At 47.8% G+C, this 18,929-nt stretch overlaps 2 protein-coding genes across 4 annotated transcripts in view; both read left to right on the plus strand.

The window, feature by feature from the left end:
* The first annotated feature begins 673 nt into the window (after positions 1-673).
* STX4 (syntaxin 4) lies at positions 674-11,173 on the plus strand. Of its 3 annotated transcripts, none has more exons than XM_043914804.1 (11): positions 674-968; positions 1,156-1,257; positions 1,371-1,470; positions 1,607-1,681; positions 2,418-2,488; positions 4,857-4,965; positions 5,037-5,113; positions 5,697-5,834; positions 6,737-6,847; positions 6,955-7,053; positions 9,868-11,173. In XM_043914804.1, exons 1-10 carry the CDS (start codon positions 939-941, stop codon positions 7,033-7,035), a joined length of 894 nt encoding a protein of 297 aa, XP_043770739.1. In that variant the 5' UTR covers positions 674-938; the 3' UTR covers positions 7,036-7,053; positions 9,868-11,173. The 3 variants fall into 3 exon arrangements, with proteins under 3 accessions (XP_043770739.1, XP_043770738.1, XP_043770737.1); XM_043914803.1 differs by lacking the exon at positions 9,868-11,173 and adding an exon at positions 7,149-7,407; XM_043914802.1 differs by lacking the exon at positions 6,955-7,053 and having other exon boundaries at positions 676-968.
* Positions 10,026-18,929, plus strand: part of ZNF646 (zinc finger protein 646) — a 28,062-nt gene continuing 19,158 nt past the window's right edge. Inside the window, exon 1 of the mRNA XM_043914794.1 lies at positions 10,026-10,156. The gene's annotated coding sequence lies outside the window, so the exon portion shown is untranslated. The remainder of the gene's footprint in view (positions 10,157-18,929) is intronic.

Below are 18,929 nucleotides of genomic sequence, written 5' to 3' on the forward strand. Positions count from 1 at the left end.
TGCGGGAGAAGACAGTTCCGCCTCGGGTGAGGTCACTTCCCACCCCCAGATGCTCTGCCTACAAAACCCTGCAATTCTCTGACGCTGGATCTTATTCTTTTCTGAATTTCAAGGTCTCATGATGTTGACAGCTCCAAATTCTAAGTCGTCAGTCTGCCCACACTCGCGGACCCAAAAGAAAGAAAGCCGGATTCAGCCTGGGTCCTACCACCCACTGTCTCTGGGGATAGTCAGCGCCCCCTCCCCGCCTCGCGGGGGTTCTGAAGGGAGGTAACTTGGGCGCGGGGTGCTGAGGACGTCGTGGGGAGATAGGTGTTCCAGAGATGGAGTTGACAGGGCCGAGACACGTGACAGTCGAAGCGTCACGTTCTATGGTCTGAGACGCTGGGACCAGGCAAGTCACGTGACGTGCGCGGGGGGGGGGGGGCGGTTTGCACTATGGGGTGATGCGAGATGAGGGGCCTCTCAGATCACGTACCAATGACGCATTCCCACCCCTTTTGGCAACAAGATTTCCGCTGGAAGATGCGATAGTTCCGGCAAAGGGGGCGGGTTCTCACGTCCTGGCAATTTCGCTTCCGTTCGGGGCGCTGCGGCTTCCGACCTCGGCCTTTCCCTGGGGTGGGGAAGGGACGAGATCCGGTGCGCATGCTCCAGTCTTTCCAGAGGGGGCGGGGCCGAGGCTACAGGAGAGGGCGGGGGGGAAAGAAAAGGGAATTCCAACCTGTGGAATCTTGGGGGTCCCCGAGGTCGGCTCCTTCCCTTTGAAACTGAATGGTGCCAGGGACAGAGCCTCTAGTGACTCTTGGGGGGGATTTGGGGTCTTCAGGGTGAGGGCGGAGGGGAGTGTCAGAGTGTGAGTTTGGTACGGGAGTTCCAAACTTAGAATCTTGAGGCCCGCCGGGCTCCGGCGCCGGCGAGAGGGATCTCGGGCCGCCATGCGGGACAGGACCCACGAGCTGAGGCAGGTGAGAATTTGGCGCAGCAGGGTTGGGGATGGGTGGACGGGATGGGGTCTGCCGGAATGCAGGACTCCTGGTCCTCGGGGCCGGGAGGGATGACTGTGGGCTAGGAAGGACAGTCCCGGAAACCCATGAGTTCTACTGGGGGAGAGCAGCAGCAAGGAAGTGATGCCAGTGACCCCGGCCCTGGCAGGGGGATGACAGTTCGGACGATGAAGACAAGGAGCGAGTCGCGCTGGTGGTACACCCGGGTACTGCACGGCTGGGGAGCCCGGACGATGAGTTCTTCCAGAAGGTAAGAGGCTGGAGTCTCGGTCTGGATTCACGAGGGGGCTGGAGGGCCCGAGGAGCAGAGCAGCCTGGAGCACCCCCCGTATCTCCCTCAGCCTTCTCGGTCATACTCCCCAGGTTGGGACAATTCGGCAGACTATCGTCAAGCTAGAGAATAAAGTCCGAGAGTTGGAGAAGCAGCAGGTCACCATCCTGGCCACGCCCCTTCCCGAGGAGAGTGAGTGAAACCCTGGGTGCAGAACGCATGCTCAACCGGCGGGCTTGTGGGGGTTGTAGTTCCGCACAGGTGGAGGCCAGGGAGATTTGTTGAGGTAGAGGTTGCTATTTGGGCATCATGGCTTTCTCTTGTTTAGGCATGAAGCAGGACCTGCAGAACCTGCGCGACGAGATCAAACAGCTAGGGAGGGACATCCGCGCGCAGCTGAAGGGTGAGCTCCTAGGACATCAGCCAGATACTTTCCTCTGATCCTGCCCAACTCCTGGTATATCTAGGGAGTGTGTGGTCCAGAGAGGCCAGTGATATATATCCAGGTCACACAGCAGGCCAACGTCTAGAATCTCCATCTCCTAGCTTCCAGTTCAAAGTTCTTTCCACAGCATATGCCTGCCTCTCAGGTTCCCTTATTTATAATGAAACCATTTCCAGTTGACCTTTGTCCAAGGCAGAGGTTAGTGTTGCCACCCCCACCTTCAGGTCGTTATCTACATATAACTGTATAGTCTGCCTTCCACATCCCAGGTTCTGCATGGGTGGATTCATGCAACTGTGCATTGTGTAGTACTGTAGTATGCATTTATTTTCTAAAAATTCAGGTATAAGTGGACCCACACAGTTGTGCAAGGATCATCTGTACTCCTACAATTCTTGCTGCCCAGTGTGTATTCTTTGGGCGGGAAGATGTGGGTTTTGTTAGGAACCTTCTCCAAACATGTGGGAATTCTCTGGTGTATTTATTGCAAAGAAAAATATACTTTTGCCTGTCAGAGGCTCAGAAGTAGTCATTTTATGATGAATTTTATTTCCAAAAAAAAAAAAAAGCCCTGTGGAGATATTGTATCTCTCTCTATTGTATGGCTGGGTGGCTGGGTCCCAGTCCCCAAATGAATTTCAGAAGCCAGAGGTCAAACCCCCTCCTCTACCAATACTCTTGTGTCTTTCCACAGCCATAGAGCCCCAGAAGGAGGAAGCTGATGAGAATTATAACTCCGTCAACACAAGAATGAGAAAAACCCAGGTGGGTTCATTATTCCCAGAAGTAGGACATTTTAGCAAGTGTTCAATAGATCATTAGATGGCAGATGTAAGAAGGCAGGGCTCTTGGAGGTCATTAAATCCAACCTGATGATTTTCCAAATGAGGAAACTGAGGCTCAGAGATAAAAAAGGATTCACCCCAAGGTCAAGAACCCAGGTCTCCTGACTTCCAATCATTATAACACCTTGCCTTCTTCTCCTCCATTCAGTGAGAAGTTGCTGAGACCCCAGACATGATCTGGGCTCGGCTGTAGGAGATATACTTTCTAGAAGCCAAGATGGGGAGTTAAGCTTGCATAGATGACAAAGACATTACTCAGGTAGGATTTGGTAGTTAATGGCTCTGCCCGGGAAGAAGAGGGTGCAGTCAAGTGACCGGGTGGTTCCCTACCCATGTGATGGGGACATCCTCTGCCCTAGGGACAGAATTCAAGAAGTCAGGAAGAGGAACTTCCCTGGTGGGGCAGGAGGGGCGGGGGGAGGGAAGGTTACTGAATCATCATCTTTTTTTTTTTTTCCATTTATTTTTATTAGTTGGAGGCTAATTACTTTACAATATTGTAGTGGTTTTTGCCATACATTGACATGAATCAGCCATGGATTTACATGTGTTCCCCATCACGATCCCTGCTCCCACCTCCCTCCCCACCCCATCCCTCTGGGTCTTCCCAGTGCACCAGCCCCCAGCACTTGTCTCATGCATCCAACCTGGGCTGGTGATCTGTTTCACCCTTGATAATATACATGTTTCGATGCTGTTCTCTCAAAACATCCCACCCTCGCCTTCTCCCACAGAGTCCAAAAGTCTGTTCTGTACATCTGTGTCTCTTTTTCTGTTTTGCATATAGGGTTATCGCTACCATCTTTCTAAATTCCATATATATGCATTAGTATACTGTATTGGTCTTTATCTTTCTGGCTTACTTCACTCTGTATAATGGGCTCCAGTTTCATCTATCTCATTAGAACTGATTCAAATGAATTCTTTTTAACCGCTGAGTAATATTCCATGGTGTATATGTACCACAGCTTCCTTATCCATTCGTCTGCTGATGGGCATCTAGGTTGCTTCCATGTCCTGGCTATTATAAACAGTGCTGCGATGAACATTGGGGTGCATGTGTCTCTTTCAGATCTGGTTTCCTTGGTGTGTATGCCCGGAAGTGGGATTGCTAGGTAATATGGCAGTTCTATTTCAGAATCATCATCTTAATAAGGAGATTTGAGATGGTCTGAGCAGCGTCCTCTGGGTGCCCAGAGAGGCATGGTTTGGTGTTCTTGGAGATCAGAGTTGGAGTAGGTGGGCCCAGAGCTCAGCAAAGACCCCAGATTGAAGATTGAACAATTTGGGCATTTTTTTTTTTTTTAATGGAAGAGAAGGAAAGAGTATCTTTATTACTTTGCCAAACAAAGGAGGAACACAGTAGGCTAGGGCCTCAAGAACTGCACCCCCTGCAATTTGGGCATCTTGAAAGGATGCAGCTGAACCCAGGACAGCAGATGTGTCTTGGAGAAAGGAACTCCAAGGAATGAGCAGATTTTAGACATCAGGAAAATGGACAAGCAGGGAAGGCATTTCTGGGGATAGGGGGTGGGGGGCTTGTGGTAGTCATTGTGTGAGAGGCTGAGTGCCCAGGTGGGCCTGCAAAATCTGGGCAATCAGCTGACCCCCAGGTATCCTGGCACACCTTTAGTCTAAGCAGGGACGCTGGTGTTCAGCAAGCATTCCACTAATATTCTTTGAGGGCCAGACCCTTTTCTAGCTGTTTAAGGGAAACAGCTGTCAACAAATGATCTCTATCCTCATGCAGATTTCATTCCAATAGGGAGAGACAGTCACCATAATAAATCAGTCAATTATTGTAGAACATAGAAGTATGAAGGGAAAAGAGAAGAGGGATTGAGAATAGTGGGAGAAGGCAGGTTCCAACAAGGTGGAGAAAACTTCTGAAGGTGACACTGGAACAAAGACTTCTAGGCTTCTGTGGGGCCTGAACATTCTGGGCTGAAGAAATGGCAACTGCAGAGGCCTGAGGTGGGGTTGTGTACTGATCAGGGAGGAGTCAGGAGCCCACTGTGGTTGGAGGGAAGGAGTGAGGCAAACAGTGTGGGGAGGTAAGATGAAAGAGGGAATATGGAAAGGGGCGGGTCCTGTAGGGCCTCGTACGCCCAGGGAAGGGCTTTGGCTTTGGCTTTTATTTTGAGAGACCAGGGGAGCCTTTCAAGGAGGTCAAGGCCACAGGCACCTCTGAGCTCATGCTGTTTGCTCACTGTACCCAAGGGGATGCTGAAGCCCAGACCAGGCAGGGATCCTCCCAGGGGTCCCCAGCTTCTCTTCTCCCTCCTTAGCACGGGATCCTGTCCCAGCAATTCGTGGAACTCATCAACAAGTGCAACTCAATGCAGTCTGAATACCGAGAGAAGAACGTGGAGCGGATTCGGAGGCAGCTGAAGATCAGTGAGTTGTGGTGCCCGGCACACAGGGTCAGCTGACCCAACCGGCTCTGAGCCTGGCCTTTTCCTTCACAGCAAATGCTGGAATGGTGTCTGACGAGGAGCTGGAGCAGATGCTGGACAGCGGGCAGAGCGAGGTGTTTGTGTCCAATGTGAGTGGCCGCCGCCAGCCTCTCTCTGCTGGGCCCACCCTGTCCTCTATGAGTCCTGACCCCTTTTTCAAAAAGAATTATTTATTTATTTATTTTTGGCTGTGCTGGGTCCTCGTTGCTGTGCGGGCTTTTCTCTAGTTGCAGCGAGCAGGGGCTATTCTCCAGTTGCGGTGTGTGGACTTCTCCTTGCAGTGGCTTCTCTTGTTGTGGAGCACAGGCGCTACAGCCCGTGGGCTCAGACAGTTGTGGTTCTGGGGCTCTAGAGCACAGGCGTAGTAGTTGTGGTGCATGGGCCTAGCTGCTTCTCAGCAGGTGGGATCTTCTCCGATCAGGGATCGAACTGGTGTCTCATGCATTAGCAGGCAGATTCTTTACCACTGAGCCACCAGGGAAGCCCTCCTGGCCCTTTTTCGTGGAGGGAATCCTGAGGCCCAGGAGGGAACATATTAGCCTGCCTGGCATCCCTCATTAGGGCCTGGGCCCTAGTTCTAGGCCCGAGAGCTGCCCCGAAGCTGAACAGGAACTTCTAAACGTGCTGCTGATTTCTTTGTGACCTGTCCCATGGCTCCTGTCCACTCTGCAGATACTGAAGGACACACAAGTGACTCGACAGGCCCTAAATGAGATCTCGGCCCGGCACAGCGAGATCCAGCAGCTGGAGCGCAGTATCCGTGAACTTCATGAGATTTTCACTTTTTTGGCCACTGAAGTGGAGATACAGGTGGGTGCCCGAGGCCACTGGCTGGGCTCGATCCAGCCCCCAGATGTGAGAGCGTGTCATGACAGTCAGCCTGCGTCCACCCTTAGCCTCTTGCACCGAGGCTTTTGTTACCCTCCAGACTGGCCCTGAGTTCCATCCTTAGCTGTGTCCCCAGATTTCATCCTCCTCAGTAGCTACTCAGATGACTACTGCCCTATGCCTTGTACCCCATCCCTTGAGCCGGAGCCCACACCAGGTATGGCCCCCACCCTGGCTCCTCCTCCAGCAGCAGAATCCATTCTTATACACCTAAGAGCTCTTCAGTTTCCCCCTAGAGGGGCCTGCCTCCTAAAATGTAGACAAGGATGGGGTAGGAGGTGGTATTCTTCCCCCGGCCCTTATCTCATGATAAGGGGAGCTTCCAGCCCCATCTGGGAGGAGCTGACTCCAATGCCCTTCTGCAGCTGGGAGTCCTGGGGGAGAGATTTCACATGGTAGGAGATCAGGATCTGAAGGCTGGTGGTACCGTGAGGAGGCAGCGACAGGGAGGGCTTCCCAGCAGCTGGGAGACAGGCCTGAAGAACAAGGGACTTCAGACAGATTTGCGAGGGGACAAAAGTTCACCCTCTGTGAAAACATATGAGCCGTTCAAGGTGCTCGGCTCCCAGCCGGCACTGCGAGTAGAAATTGTATGGGGCGAGGGCTCAGGACAGAAGGGAGCATGCGGTAGGAGGGAGCCTGGAAGCCATCCCCAGGCGTGGGGACTTCTGTCAGATGCGGTCCTGTCCCCACCTCTTCCTTAGTGCACCGTTTTCTGCCAGGAGTGTCCTTCAGTCCTCTGTGGTTGGGGTGGGCAGAGGAGCTGCTGGGCCTTCCGCCCCCAGTCATTCCTTCCTGCCTGAACCGCCTCCTCTTCCGAGCAGGGGGAGATGATCAACCGAATTGAGAAGAACATTCTGAGCTCAGCCGACTATGTGGAACGTGGGCAGGAACATGTCAAGGTGGCCCTGGAGAACCAGAAGAAGGCGCGCAAGGTGAGCCTCCGCCCTTCCCCCTGCCACCCCTCCCCCCTGGTTGGCCCTCCCTCCACTCCTGAGTTCCCCTGACACCCAGGCCCCCCACCCCGCTTCCTCTCCCACAGAAGAAAGTCTTTATTGCCATCTGTGTGTCCATCATTGTCCTCATTCTGGTGGTCGTCATTGTCATCTCCACGTTGGTTTGACAGCGCCGCATATTCTTGGTGAGATACCGTGGGCCTGCTCCCTGGCCTGCCCCATCCCCGACCCCAGCCTTTTCTCCTCCCCTCAGACCCTCTTCTCCCGCCTTCCCTTGCAGACACTAAGAGCACCAGGGACCCAGGGTCTGCCTTCTCTCCCAGCAGCTGAGGGTGGGCAGGACAGAGCCTCCAGCCAGACTCTTTCCTCACAGTGGCCTTGTGCAGAGGGGCAGACAGTTCTTCTGGGGTCGGCAGCCACTCATCCATGGGGGCCTCCCCCCCTGGGTCACAGTGCTTGGGGGCAGGCCTGCAGTGTCCTGTTTGGCAGGGACATGTGGTTTTGTAAGAAATTAAAGGAAAAAAAAAAAAAAGCTTGGAGATTCCCCTGTGCACGTGTGTCCTTGAAAAGTCTGGTCCAGGGCCTTCAGGTATCCAGCCTCCCCACCTCCCGGCCACCCTGGGGGACAGACCCAGCCCAGGCAGACTCAAATCAGACTGTCTCAGGTGACCACGCCAGGCTGGCAGCGCCCTTCTACTCTCCCATGAGAATGGGTGGGGCCTGGAGGAGGTGACACCCACATGTGGCTCAGTACTGTCCCTGGGGAAAGAGCATTGTGAGGACCTAAGCCCAAATCAGTGAGGCTGAGCCAGGCCAGGCTGGGACACAGGGATGCGTGTGTGGCATCTATGGGCATTCCTGAGGCCAAGAAGAAGAGGCACTGTGAAAAAGGAACTGAGTCTGTTACTTTGGATACAGTGGACAAGGAAGGGCCTGTCTCAGAGGTGACTATATTTGAGTCCAGTGGGAAGCGAGGAGTCCAATGGCTGGTTATGGGAAGAATCAGTGAAGAGGTTGCCAGGCAGAGGGTTCAACAGGCCAGGCCTTGTGCTCAGAAAAAAGCATTGCCTTTTTTTTTTCTTTTTATTTATTTATTTATTTAATTTACTTATTTGTGACTGTTCTGGGTCTTTGTTGCTGCGCTCAGGTTTTCTCTAGTTGCGGTGAGCGGGGGTTACTCTCTAGTTTTGGTGGACAGGCTTCTCCTATCTGGGGCTTCTCTTATGGAGCACAGGCTCCAGGCTGCCGGGGCTTAGTTGCCCCAAGGCATGTGGGATCTTCCCAGACCAGGGATCAAACCCACGTTTCCTGCATTGGCAGGCGGTTTCTTAACCACTGGACCAAGGGAAGTCCCTATTTATTTATTTTTTTAAATTAATTTTTATTGGAGTATAGTTGCTTTACAATGTTCTACTGTACAGCAAAAGTGAATCAGCTGTATGTATACATTTATCCCCTCTGTTTTGGATTTCCTTCCCATTTAAAGTCACCACAGAGCAAAGAATAGGGTTTCCTGAGCTATGCAGTAGGTTCTCTTAGTTATTTTATACATAGTAACAATAGTGTAACAATAGTGACAGGGAAGCCTGGCGCTGCAGTCCATGGGATGCAAAGAGTTAGACAGGACTGAGCAACTGAACAAAAACCCAAAGCAATAGCGTATATTTGTCAATGCCAATCTCCCAGTCATCCGCCCACCGCTCCCTCTCCCCACTTGGCGTGGCATTGCCTTTTATATAAGAGTTCAGATTAGAGAGGGAGGCACTCTGAATCAGCCCACACCTTGTTTCTCAGGGGTCTTGTGGCTGAAGCGGGTAGAAGAGGCCGAGGAGCTGAGTTTCTATGACTCACCTGAGTTCCAGACTCCAGCTCGAAATTTCTAAGAGTTCCAAGCGCCCTGCCTGGTTTCTGGAGCTGGATGTAGCGCCTGTCCCCAGACACTTGGTTTCAGAGCTCCTGCCTCCGAAGCCTGGTAGGAATGGGGCAGGGCCTGACCCCTGACCAAGGTCTGGGGGGCGGGGCTCCAGCCGCCTTGTCCCATCCCACCTTCGATCCCATTGGTCGCCGCCGCTGCTCCTGGCTGCCCAGCTGTACCGCTTGCTTCGGCCGCCAAGTATGGGGTACACACGTGGGCGCCGGGGCGACGCGAGCCAAGGAAGGAATGGGCCAGTGGAAGTTGGTGCAGACTCGCACCCGGCTGGGAGGGACCAGGGGGCGGGATTGGGCCGCAGTGACGTGCGACCGGACCTGCCCCGCCTCCACTGGAGGCTGGGCGCCCGCCTGCAGCACCTCCCGGTAGCCCGGGAGCGGCGGCTGCGCGGGGCCTGCGGCAGGTCCGAGGGTTACACTTGGCACCGAACGTACGGGGCATGGCTGAGGGGGTGGCTGGGCAGACACTTGGAAAACGGACCGCTCGGATTGGCAAATGTTGTTCCTGAAGAGCATCAGGATTGGTCCGCAGGGCGTCCTGAAGGAGTGAGCATCCGGAATTAAACTGCAATTAGATGTGGGCGGGGCCTCAGAGCGAGACCGCGGTCGCACCGAAAAGCTATTGGATCACAGAGCGCAAGGGGCGTGATCAAAAGCCTAATAAGGCGGAAGGGGGCTGGCCTGGGAGAGACCCGTGAGGGTAGGGGCTCGGGACCTCAAGCGAGAAGGCGTGGCCGGGTCCCGCCCCCTAGCAGCCGGATATTGCGGGTCCTAGAGAGTCCGGGAGTGTACCCACACTTTAGTCCTGCTTGAGGTCCTGTGTACCGTGTACAGAAGAAACTAGACGCCTGCAGGAGGAAGCCCCTCGTTTTTAGCAGCGTGCAAACACTCTGGATGTCCACCCAATGGGGAAACCGAGACCGGATGGATCCTGCCCCAGTGGAAGACTGATTTGGACTCTGGGCTTCCCTGATTCTCCACTCTCCGTCTCTTCCCCTACGGCCTGCTTCTTCAGCGGAATCCTGTCCTGTTGGTCGCCTTTATCCACTCTCTCACTTTTCTGCCTTCAGAATCAACTGAAGTTGACAACCCATGGCACCTACCGGGATCTGACAGAGACTGTCAAACCGACGCGGAGATTGCCACGTCTACGCAGCTGGGTGTCCACGTAGAGCATGTGCCTTCTGCTTGGCAGTGCTGGACAGCGCCACCCCCGAAAGGCTGCTTACTTGTCTCAGGACGCCATCCAGAACTTCCCAGAAGAGTTGGCTAGACGGCCAAGCAAGGGCTCGGATGGCGGGTTCCATAATTTGAACTTTTCCGATGGGCTGTGGGGACCCATGGAAGGTTTCTGAACAGGTGAGTGGCAGGTTTGGAGCAGACCTAGTAGGCAAGTGGACCCAGGCACTGGAGATTTTACAAGTTTCCTTGTGTATACCCCTTCTGTGAGGGAAACCAACCTGAGTGAGGGCCATGGGAAGGTTTTTTCACTGAAATCCTGGCTTGGGTGCTGTCAGCCCAACTTTTAAGGAACACGGTCTGCATGAGTTGTGGCTTTTCCAAATCCATCTTGTATCACAGCCTTTCAGCTGCAGCCTTCTCCACTTATTCCTCACCCACTGAATATGTCATGGTTCAGATTCTTAAGAAAAGGGACCTGATTGGTTTAGGTCAGGCTACATTGACTTACTTGAGAATTGTCTACCTTGAGTCAAGATTTTACCTTTGACCAAGGTGTATGCCAGGAGAATCCCAGGGACAGAGGAACCTGGTGGGCTACAGTCCATGGGGTCACAAAGAGTTGAACACAACTGAAGTGACTAAGCGCATACACAAGATGTATGAGAGATGTTACAAGGTGCAAAATGCGTCAGCACAGTGTGTATGAAGGAAGAATGGACGAATTCAGTGATTGATGTTTCTGGTACAGCCCTGTAGTAGATTATATTATTGTTCCAAATACATGCTGTTCTTCCTTTTGGGCCCCTCATGTTAGGAGGATTATACATTCATGCTCACTTACAATAGGCTTGGCTATATAACATGCTTTGGAATCTGAGTAGATATTAAGACACCACCAAGTAGAAGCTTTAAGCACCAATGAGTAGTCTGGCAGCTTCCCATCTCTTTTACCTCTGCCACGAACCTGTCAATTGCCCGATGAAGACTCTTTCAGCCTGGAACCCAGCATTAACAGGACATCAAGCTGAGCTGTAGCCCACCTGTAAAGTGAGGTGTAATGTAAATGAGAAACTTCTGCTGGGAGCCACTGATATTTGGAGGTTGGTTTTTACCACATTTTCATAAGTCTAGTTCAGCTGTTACAGAACTAGTACCCAGAAGTGAGGTGTTGCTACAATAAAAAGAAAAACCTGAGTTGTGTGTCATTAACTTTGGATCTGGAGAGGGGCTGGTGAGGAAACTAGCATTGGAAGTTGGAAAGATGGTGATGTGTGTTATGTAATGGTGAAGCATTTGTTTAAACTGTAAGCCGGAAATAGAACTAAGAGTACAAATAATGTCCAACTGAGTTTAGAGATTTAGGGGAAAAATTGGGGAAAGAGAATATTAGTAGCATGCCCTGGTTGCTGTTGGGTGCATCTGACAAGTTACTGTAAGAAAGATGACTCAGAAAATAATTGGCCACTTTTAAAGCAGAAATGGAAGAGAATATAGAAACTCCAGGTAAATGATAAAAAAAAAAAAATGCATTTTTGGTTGTGCTGTGCAGCATATAGGATCTTAGTTCCCCGACCAGGGATTGAACCTGTGCTCCCTGCAGTGCGAGTGAAGAGTCCCCGGGAATTCCCTCATCCAAATTTTTAACCAGTGAAAGATGCAACTGACAAGACCCTTAACCCACAAAGTTTCATTAAAACTCATCTTTGTGGGACTTCCTGGGTGGTCCAGTGGTTAAGACTGCAATTCCAAGGCAGGGGACGTGAGTTCAATCCCTGATCAAGGAACTAAAATTCTACATGCCTGAGAGCAACTAAGCCTGCAAGCCACAACTACTGTGCCCACGTGCTCTGGAGCTAATCCCTAGCAAAGAAAGATTACAAATGATGCAAGGAAAGTCCCTTGGGCCACAACTAAGACCCGGCTCAGCCAAATAAAATGAACAAATAAAGAAATATTAAAAATAAACAAATAGCCAGGACATCCCCAAACCAGGATATGTTGTATTAAGAAATTAATCAAAAAAAAAAAAAGAAATTAATCAGTGTGTTGTGACAAAAAATTTGGGGGGCTGTTCTAAAAGATAGTCAGGAATGGCTTCTTAGGGAAGGTGACTAATTCAAAGGGCAGAACTGACAGCTCAGAAGGCAGAATAAAACCATGGAGGATTGTTTTTAGGCTTCAAAAGCTAAAGAAATTTGCTCAGCTGGTTTTTGAAATTGCTTTGTCAGTGACTCCTTTTTGCTTTCCATTTCTCCTCTTTTTTAACCAGAATGTCTATTACTATTACCTGATGCATGTCCCAGGCTTCCCTGGTGGCTCAGTGGTAAAGAACTTGCCTGCCAGTGCAGGAGACACAGGTTCAATCCCTGGGTCAGAAAGATCCCCTGGAGAAGGAAATGGCAGCACACTCCAGTACTCTTGTCTGGGAAATCTCATGGACAGGAGCCTGGCAGGGTACAGTCCATGGGGTTGAAAGAGAGTAGACACAACTTAGAGACTAAACAACAAAAAATGCATGTCTCAGCATTGCATGTTGGAATACATGACTTGTTTCATTCTTTTTCTTTTTTGGTGGCATGGCACAGCATGTGAGATCTTCATTTCTCAATCAGGGATTGAACCTAAGCCCCCTGCATTGGAAGCGCAGAGTCTTAAGCACTGGACTGCCATGGAAGTTCCCACTGACTTGTTTTTTTAGATTCATAGGTCCACAGATGGGAGGAATTGTGCTCCAGAATGGATTATACCCAGAGCCACATCTGCATCTAATTTAGATAATGAGATTTGGGACTTTTGGTTTGATGAAATTTATGAAAAAAATTTTTTTTTAACTCTGACTTGATGCTGCCATGGGATGAGACTTTTAGGGACCTTGGGAGGAAGTAAATGCATTTTGCTTGTGGGACAGATATGCACCTTTGAGGCCTAGAGGGTGAACTGTGGTAAGGAGAATAATGGCCCCCAAAGATTCCATGCCCTAATCTCTATGAATGTTATGTGCCAAAAAGGACTTTGCAGATGTAATTAAGTTCACCAATCAGTTGAGACAGGGAGATTGTCCTGAATTATTCACATGGGCCAAATTTAATCATATGAGCTCTTAAAAGCTGAGAAGCTTCTCCAGCTAGCTACAGAAGAGAAAGACAGAAGTCAGAGAAATTTGAAGCAGGAGGACTTTATACACCATTGCTGACCTTGAAGAGGGAGGAGCTCCTAGCCAGGGAAGAAAGACAGCCTATAGAAACAGAACAAACCTCTGGCTGACAGCCAACAAACAAACAGGGACCTCAGTACTACAGCCAAACGGAACTGAATTCCGTTAATACCCCCAGGTGTGTCTGGAAGTGGATTCTATGCCAGAGCCTCCAGATAAAAGTTCACATTGGGCAAGACCTTGACTTCAGCCTTGTGAGACACTAGGTAGAAGCCCAGTCAGAGCCTGGACTTCTGAACCTACAGAACCATAGTATAAGAAATAGATGTTGTTTTTAAGATGTTAAGTTTGTGGTAGTTTATTATGCAGCAGTAGAAATAGCAAGATTTGAGCTGAGATGTGAAAGAACAGAAAACATCATGGGCAAATCTAGGGTGATGGGTTCCATCCCCAGGAAAGAGAAAGTGCAAAGATTCCAAGACAGAGAAGAAACAAATCAACAGAAGGCCAGCATGGCTGGAGCCTGCTGAGTGTAAGGAACAGGTAAGAGATTAGTCAGAACAGGGATAGGACTTGAATGGAAGGCAGGCCCCAGGGAGAGGGATTTTTGTTGAAGTGGGCTGTCTGTGTCTGTGTTAAGTTACTTCAGTTGTGTCCGATTCTTTGAGACGCTATGAACTGTAGCCCGCCAGGCTCCTCTGTCCATGGGATTGTCCAGGCAAGAATACTGGAGTGGGCTGCCATACTCTCCTCCAGGGATCAAACCCAAGACTCTTACAGTTTCCTGCATTAGCAGGCGGGTTCTTTACCACTAGCACCATTTGGGAAGCCTGAGAGTCGGCTATGCATAAGTAACTGAGAACAAGTCACCAAATTTCCTTGGTTGAATCCAGAATCACTGCCCCACCTACAAAGCCTGCTGCCTTCCCGTACCCCTGCTCCGTCCCTGGTGCTAGTTTTCTGCTGTGAGGAATTCTAATGTATCCAGCCACTTGGCTGGGGAGGGGATGATGACTTCAATCCATGATAAGGAGTGATGTCAGCTGTTGCCCTAGCAGTGGGGGCTATGATTTTGCATTCCAAAGATGCATTCACTACCTGGAACAGTCCTGGCAGAGCCAGGGAATTAAAGGAAGTTGGGACAGAAGAAAAGTGAGGGCTGGAAGTCAGACTGTCTGGAATTATCCAGATAACAAAATGAGGACAAAGACATCACAAGAAAAGAAAACTTCAGCTCACTATTGCTTATGAACATAGATATAAAAGTCCTCAACAAAATACTGGCAAACAAAATCCAGCAATATGTAAAAATGACTCTACAAGTGAGATTTATCTCAAGAATGTGAGATTGGTTTAACACCTGAATATCAGTTAATGTAGTAATAATAAAGACTATTAATAGAATAAAGGACAAAAACCTTTTGATCATCTCAACAGACACAGAAAATACATTTGACAAAATCCAACAACTTTGATTTTTAAAAAAGCTTAAAAAAATAAATAAAAAAGCTTAAGAAACTAGGAATAAGAGGGAATTCCTTTAACTTGCTAATTATCAAAAGGCATCTATGAAAAAGTCACAGCTAACATCATACTTAAATGATGATAGACTGGATGTTTTCCCCTCTTCAGACTCAGGATGTCTGCGCCCATCATGTCTGTTTAACACTGTAAAAATAAACACAACAAAAATAAATAAAAGGTATCCAGATTGGAAAAGAAGAACTAAACAACTACATTTTACAGATGACATGATTTCGTATATAAAAAGTCCTTAGGAATTCATATACACAAAAAGATTACAGCTAATAAACCGGCTCAGCAAGGTTGTAGAATATAAGAACAGTGTACAGAAATCTATTGTATTTCTCATCACTAGCAATGAACAATCCAAAAAAGAAAGAAAATAATTCCATTCACAATAGCAACAAAAAGAAAAAATACTTCTATATAAATTTAACAAAAGAAATGTAAGGCTTATACTCTTGAAAACTATAAAACACTGTTGAGAGTAATTAAAATCTAAATAAAATTTAAAACACCCAAATGTTCATGGGTCAAAAGATTTGATATTGTCAAGATGACAATACTCCTCAAATTGATCTACGGAGGCAGTGCAATCCCTATCAGAATCCCAGCCAGTTTCCTTTTCTTTTATGCGAAAGTTGACAAGTTGATCCTAAAATTCATATGGAAATGCAAGGGATCTAGAAAAACAAAAATAATCTTGAAAGAAGAACAAGTTGGAGGACTCACAAGTCCTGATTTAAAATTTTACTACCAAGCGACAGTGAGCAAAACAGTGTGATACTGGCATAAAGAATGATATATACCCAGGGAATAAAATTGAGAGTCTAGAAATAAACCCTCATATTTATAGTCAGTTTACTTTCAGCAAGAAAGTCAAGACAGCTCAATGGAGAAAGAATAGTCTTTTCAACAAATAGAGCTGGGATAGTTGGATATCCATATGCAGAAGAATGAAGTTGGACCTTTACTTCAAACCATATACAAAAATTAACTCAAAGTGGATCAGAAATCTGAATGGAAGAGCTTTTAGCTATAAAAACTTAAAATTTATTTTAAAAAAAACTTTTATGCATTTTAAACTTTTAAGTTTATAACTAAGTTATAAACTTTGTAAATGTTTATAAAACTCTAAGATGAAAACATAGGCATAAATCTTCATGACCTTGAATTAGAAAATGGGTTATTAGATATGGCTCTCAAAACACATGTGTGAGTGCGTGGTGCTAAGTGGCTTTAGTCGTCTCTGACTCTTTATGACCCCATGGACAGTTACGTCTGTCCATGGGATACTCCAGGCAAGAATACTGGAGTGGGTTGCTGTGCCCTCCTCTGGGGGATCTTCCCGACCCAGGGATCGAACCCATGTCTCCGAAATCTCCTGCACTGGCAAGCGGGTTCTTTACCACTAATGCCACATGGGAAGTCCCTCTCAAAGCACAGGCAATAAGAAAAAGAATAGATAATTTGGACATCATCAAAATTAAAAATGTGCTTCAAAGGGTACCATTAAGAAAGTAAAAAGACAACCCACCCAATGGAAAGGAATTTTTGCAAATCATAAAGAATTTGTATCTGGAATACATAAGTCTTTTCACTCAACAGAGTCAATCCAGTGAAGACAATGGGCCAAGGACTTAAACAGACATTTATCCAAAGATGATATATAGATGCCCCATAAGTGCATGAAGAGATCCTCAACATCATTTTCCACCAGGGAAATACACATCAAAACCACGAATTTACACCTACTAGGATGGCTGTAATAAAAAAGACAGATAATAACAACTGTTGATGAAGATGTGGAGAAATTGGAACATTCATACCTTGTTGGTGGGAATATCAAATGGTGCAGTCACTTTGGAAAACTGCCTGACAGTTGCTCAAATGGTTAAACATAGAGTTACCATATGATCAAATATGATCATAATAGACCAAAATGGAAGCCCAAATGACCTTCGGCTGATGAATGGATAAACAGAGTAGTATATCCATACAATGGAATATTGACAATAAGAAGGAAAGAACTGATCAAACTGTTAATACAACATGGATGAGCCTTGAGAATGTTATGCTAAGTAAAAGAATTGGTCACAAAAGACCACATATTATATGACTCCATTTACATGAAATGTCCACAACAGGCAAATCTAGAGAGACTGAAAGCAAATTATCCATTGCCTAGAGCTGAGGGTAAAGGATTGTCAGGGAATGGGGCTTGGGATCAATAGGAAGTGACAGCTATGGGGTATGGAGTTTCTTCTAGGGGGTATGAAAATATTGTAAAATTAGATCATGATTGCATAACTCTGTGAATATACTAAAACCCCTTAATTATATACTTCAGATAGATTAATTGTAGGGTATATTAATTTTTGTTTAGTTTTGCCAGTTTATTGCTACCAACCCATCTCCCTCCACCCTCCTCATGTGTGCCCATGCTCAGTCATGTAACCCCATAGACTGCAGCCCCCCAGGCTCCTCTGCCCATGGGCTTTTCCAGGCAAGAATATTGGAGTGGATTGCCATTTTCTTCTCCATGAATTTTATTTTAATAACACTGTTAATTTTTTTGAAAGTCAGACTGAGTCCTCAGGGGGCAGGAACTTGGGTATAGGATGCTGGGGGTGTCAGAGAAGGGGGACCAAGGGATGGGAGGATTGTCTGGGCCCAGAAAGGGAGCAGGAGTTGTGGATCTCTTCTGAACATTCAGGGAACCCACTCCATCCTTCATTGTAGATAGATAGCCAGGGAGATCTATCGATTAGTGTATATGGTATCTTTGTGTATGTGTATGTATACACGCTCAATTGTGCCCAAATACTCTTTGTGACCCCATGAACTGGAGCCTGCCAGTCTCCTCTGTCCACAGGATTTTCCAGGCACGAATGCTAGAGTGGGTTGCCATTTCCTACTCCGGGGGGTCTTCCCCACCCAGGGATGGAAACTGCATCTCTTGAGTCTCCTGTTTGATAGATGATTTTTTACCACTGTGCCACCTGGGAAGTCCATATGGTATCTTTACACGAATATATTTTTAAAAGGTGCCACCCCAACCCCCAAGATAAATCATCTTGTTCAAGGCCAAAAATCAAGTCAGTAGTAAACAAAAGTTCTCCTACTTTCAGTCTCCCAATCTGATGTCAGTTTCTTTCCTGGTCCCTTAGATTTTGATCCCAGCCTGGACAGGAAGGAGGCCTGGGGACAGTGCTTATCCTGCTCTGGGTGTGAGTATGGCCAGTGAGGGTCCTTGGTCAAACTGGTGCCCTCTTTCTGCAGCCATTATAGCCTGGTCCCTGCTGTTGCCATGTGCCCCCCTTGTTCTGCTATGGAGAATGGACGTGAGGTCCCTGACACTAAGGTGATACCTACTACTTCTGCTTCAGGTGCTACCGCATAGGCTGGAGGGGGGCTGAACACCAGACACTTCCTAAGGCTGCCACCTTGGTGGCCCCCAAGTCTACAGGTGCCAGTGTGGAAAGGAGGATCTGGTTCACTGTGACCTTTGGCTTTGTCTTATAATTGTGAAAGGCCCTAGTAGTTGGAATTTGTAGTTCAGAATCAGTTCCTGAGGATCCTTCTAGAAATACTCTATAGCTTGCATTTGAGCACTTAAGAGTAATTTGGCCTAAATGGGAGGATTCTAACCACACTGCTTTGCACTTTTTCATTTGACATTTTTTGGGATATTATTCAATGACATAGATTGATAAGCCTAATTTTTTTGAAAACTGTTGCATAATATATCTTACAGTGGCTTTTAGTCCTTTGTAATGGACACAGAGGGTGTTCCCAGTCATCACATATTTTGCTGCACTGAACAATGTTTCATTTTCAGTTTTGTCACAGAATTGGAAAAAGAAACTTGTGGTGTAAGTTCTTTGAGGTGTATTTGCTGAGTCGAAAAGTGTATGCATTTTTTTTTTTTTTTTTGGCTGTGCTGCATGGCTTGTGGGATCTTAGTTCTCCAGTCAGGGATCAAACCCATGCCCTCTGCATTGGAAGTGAGGGGTCTTAACCACTGGACCGACAGGGAAGTCCTTTTACTTTTTAAAAAATCTGTTTGCTTGCTTCTTTTTTCCTCTTCCAGTTTTACTGAGATATGACATACTGTGTTTAATGTGTACAGCATAATGATCACGTACATCACAAGGCATTTAACTTTTGATAAACATCAAATTGTCTTTCCAAGAGGTTGTACCAATTTACACTGTAGGGCCTCATTTTTGTTTTTCCATTTTTGGTCTTTGAAAAATTACTTTAGTGTCA

This window comes from Cervus elaphus, chromosome 10 (genome assembly GCF_910594005.1).
Source record: "Cervus elaphus chromosome 10, mCerEla1.1, whole genome shotgun sequence".
Taxonomy (NCBI): domain Eukaryota; kingdom Metazoa; phylum Chordata; class Mammalia; order Artiodactyla; family Cervidae; genus Cervus; species Cervus elaphus.

What these genes read in the sequence shown, in the direction of transcription:
- STX4 (XM_043914802.1), top strand. Translation starts at nt 939, where the DNA reads ATGCGGGACAGGACCCACGAGCTGAGGCAG. An exon ending in ACGATGAGTTCTTCCAGAAG is followed by an intron (nt 1,258 to 1,370) that starts GTAAGAGGCTGG and finishes CATACTCCCCAG; the next exon opens with GTTGGGACAATTCGGCAGAC. An exon ending in CAAGAATGAGAAAAACCCAG is followed by an intron (nt 2,489 to 4,856) that starts GTGGGTTCATTA and finishes CTCCCTCCTTAG; the next exon opens with CACGGGATCCTGTCCCAGCA.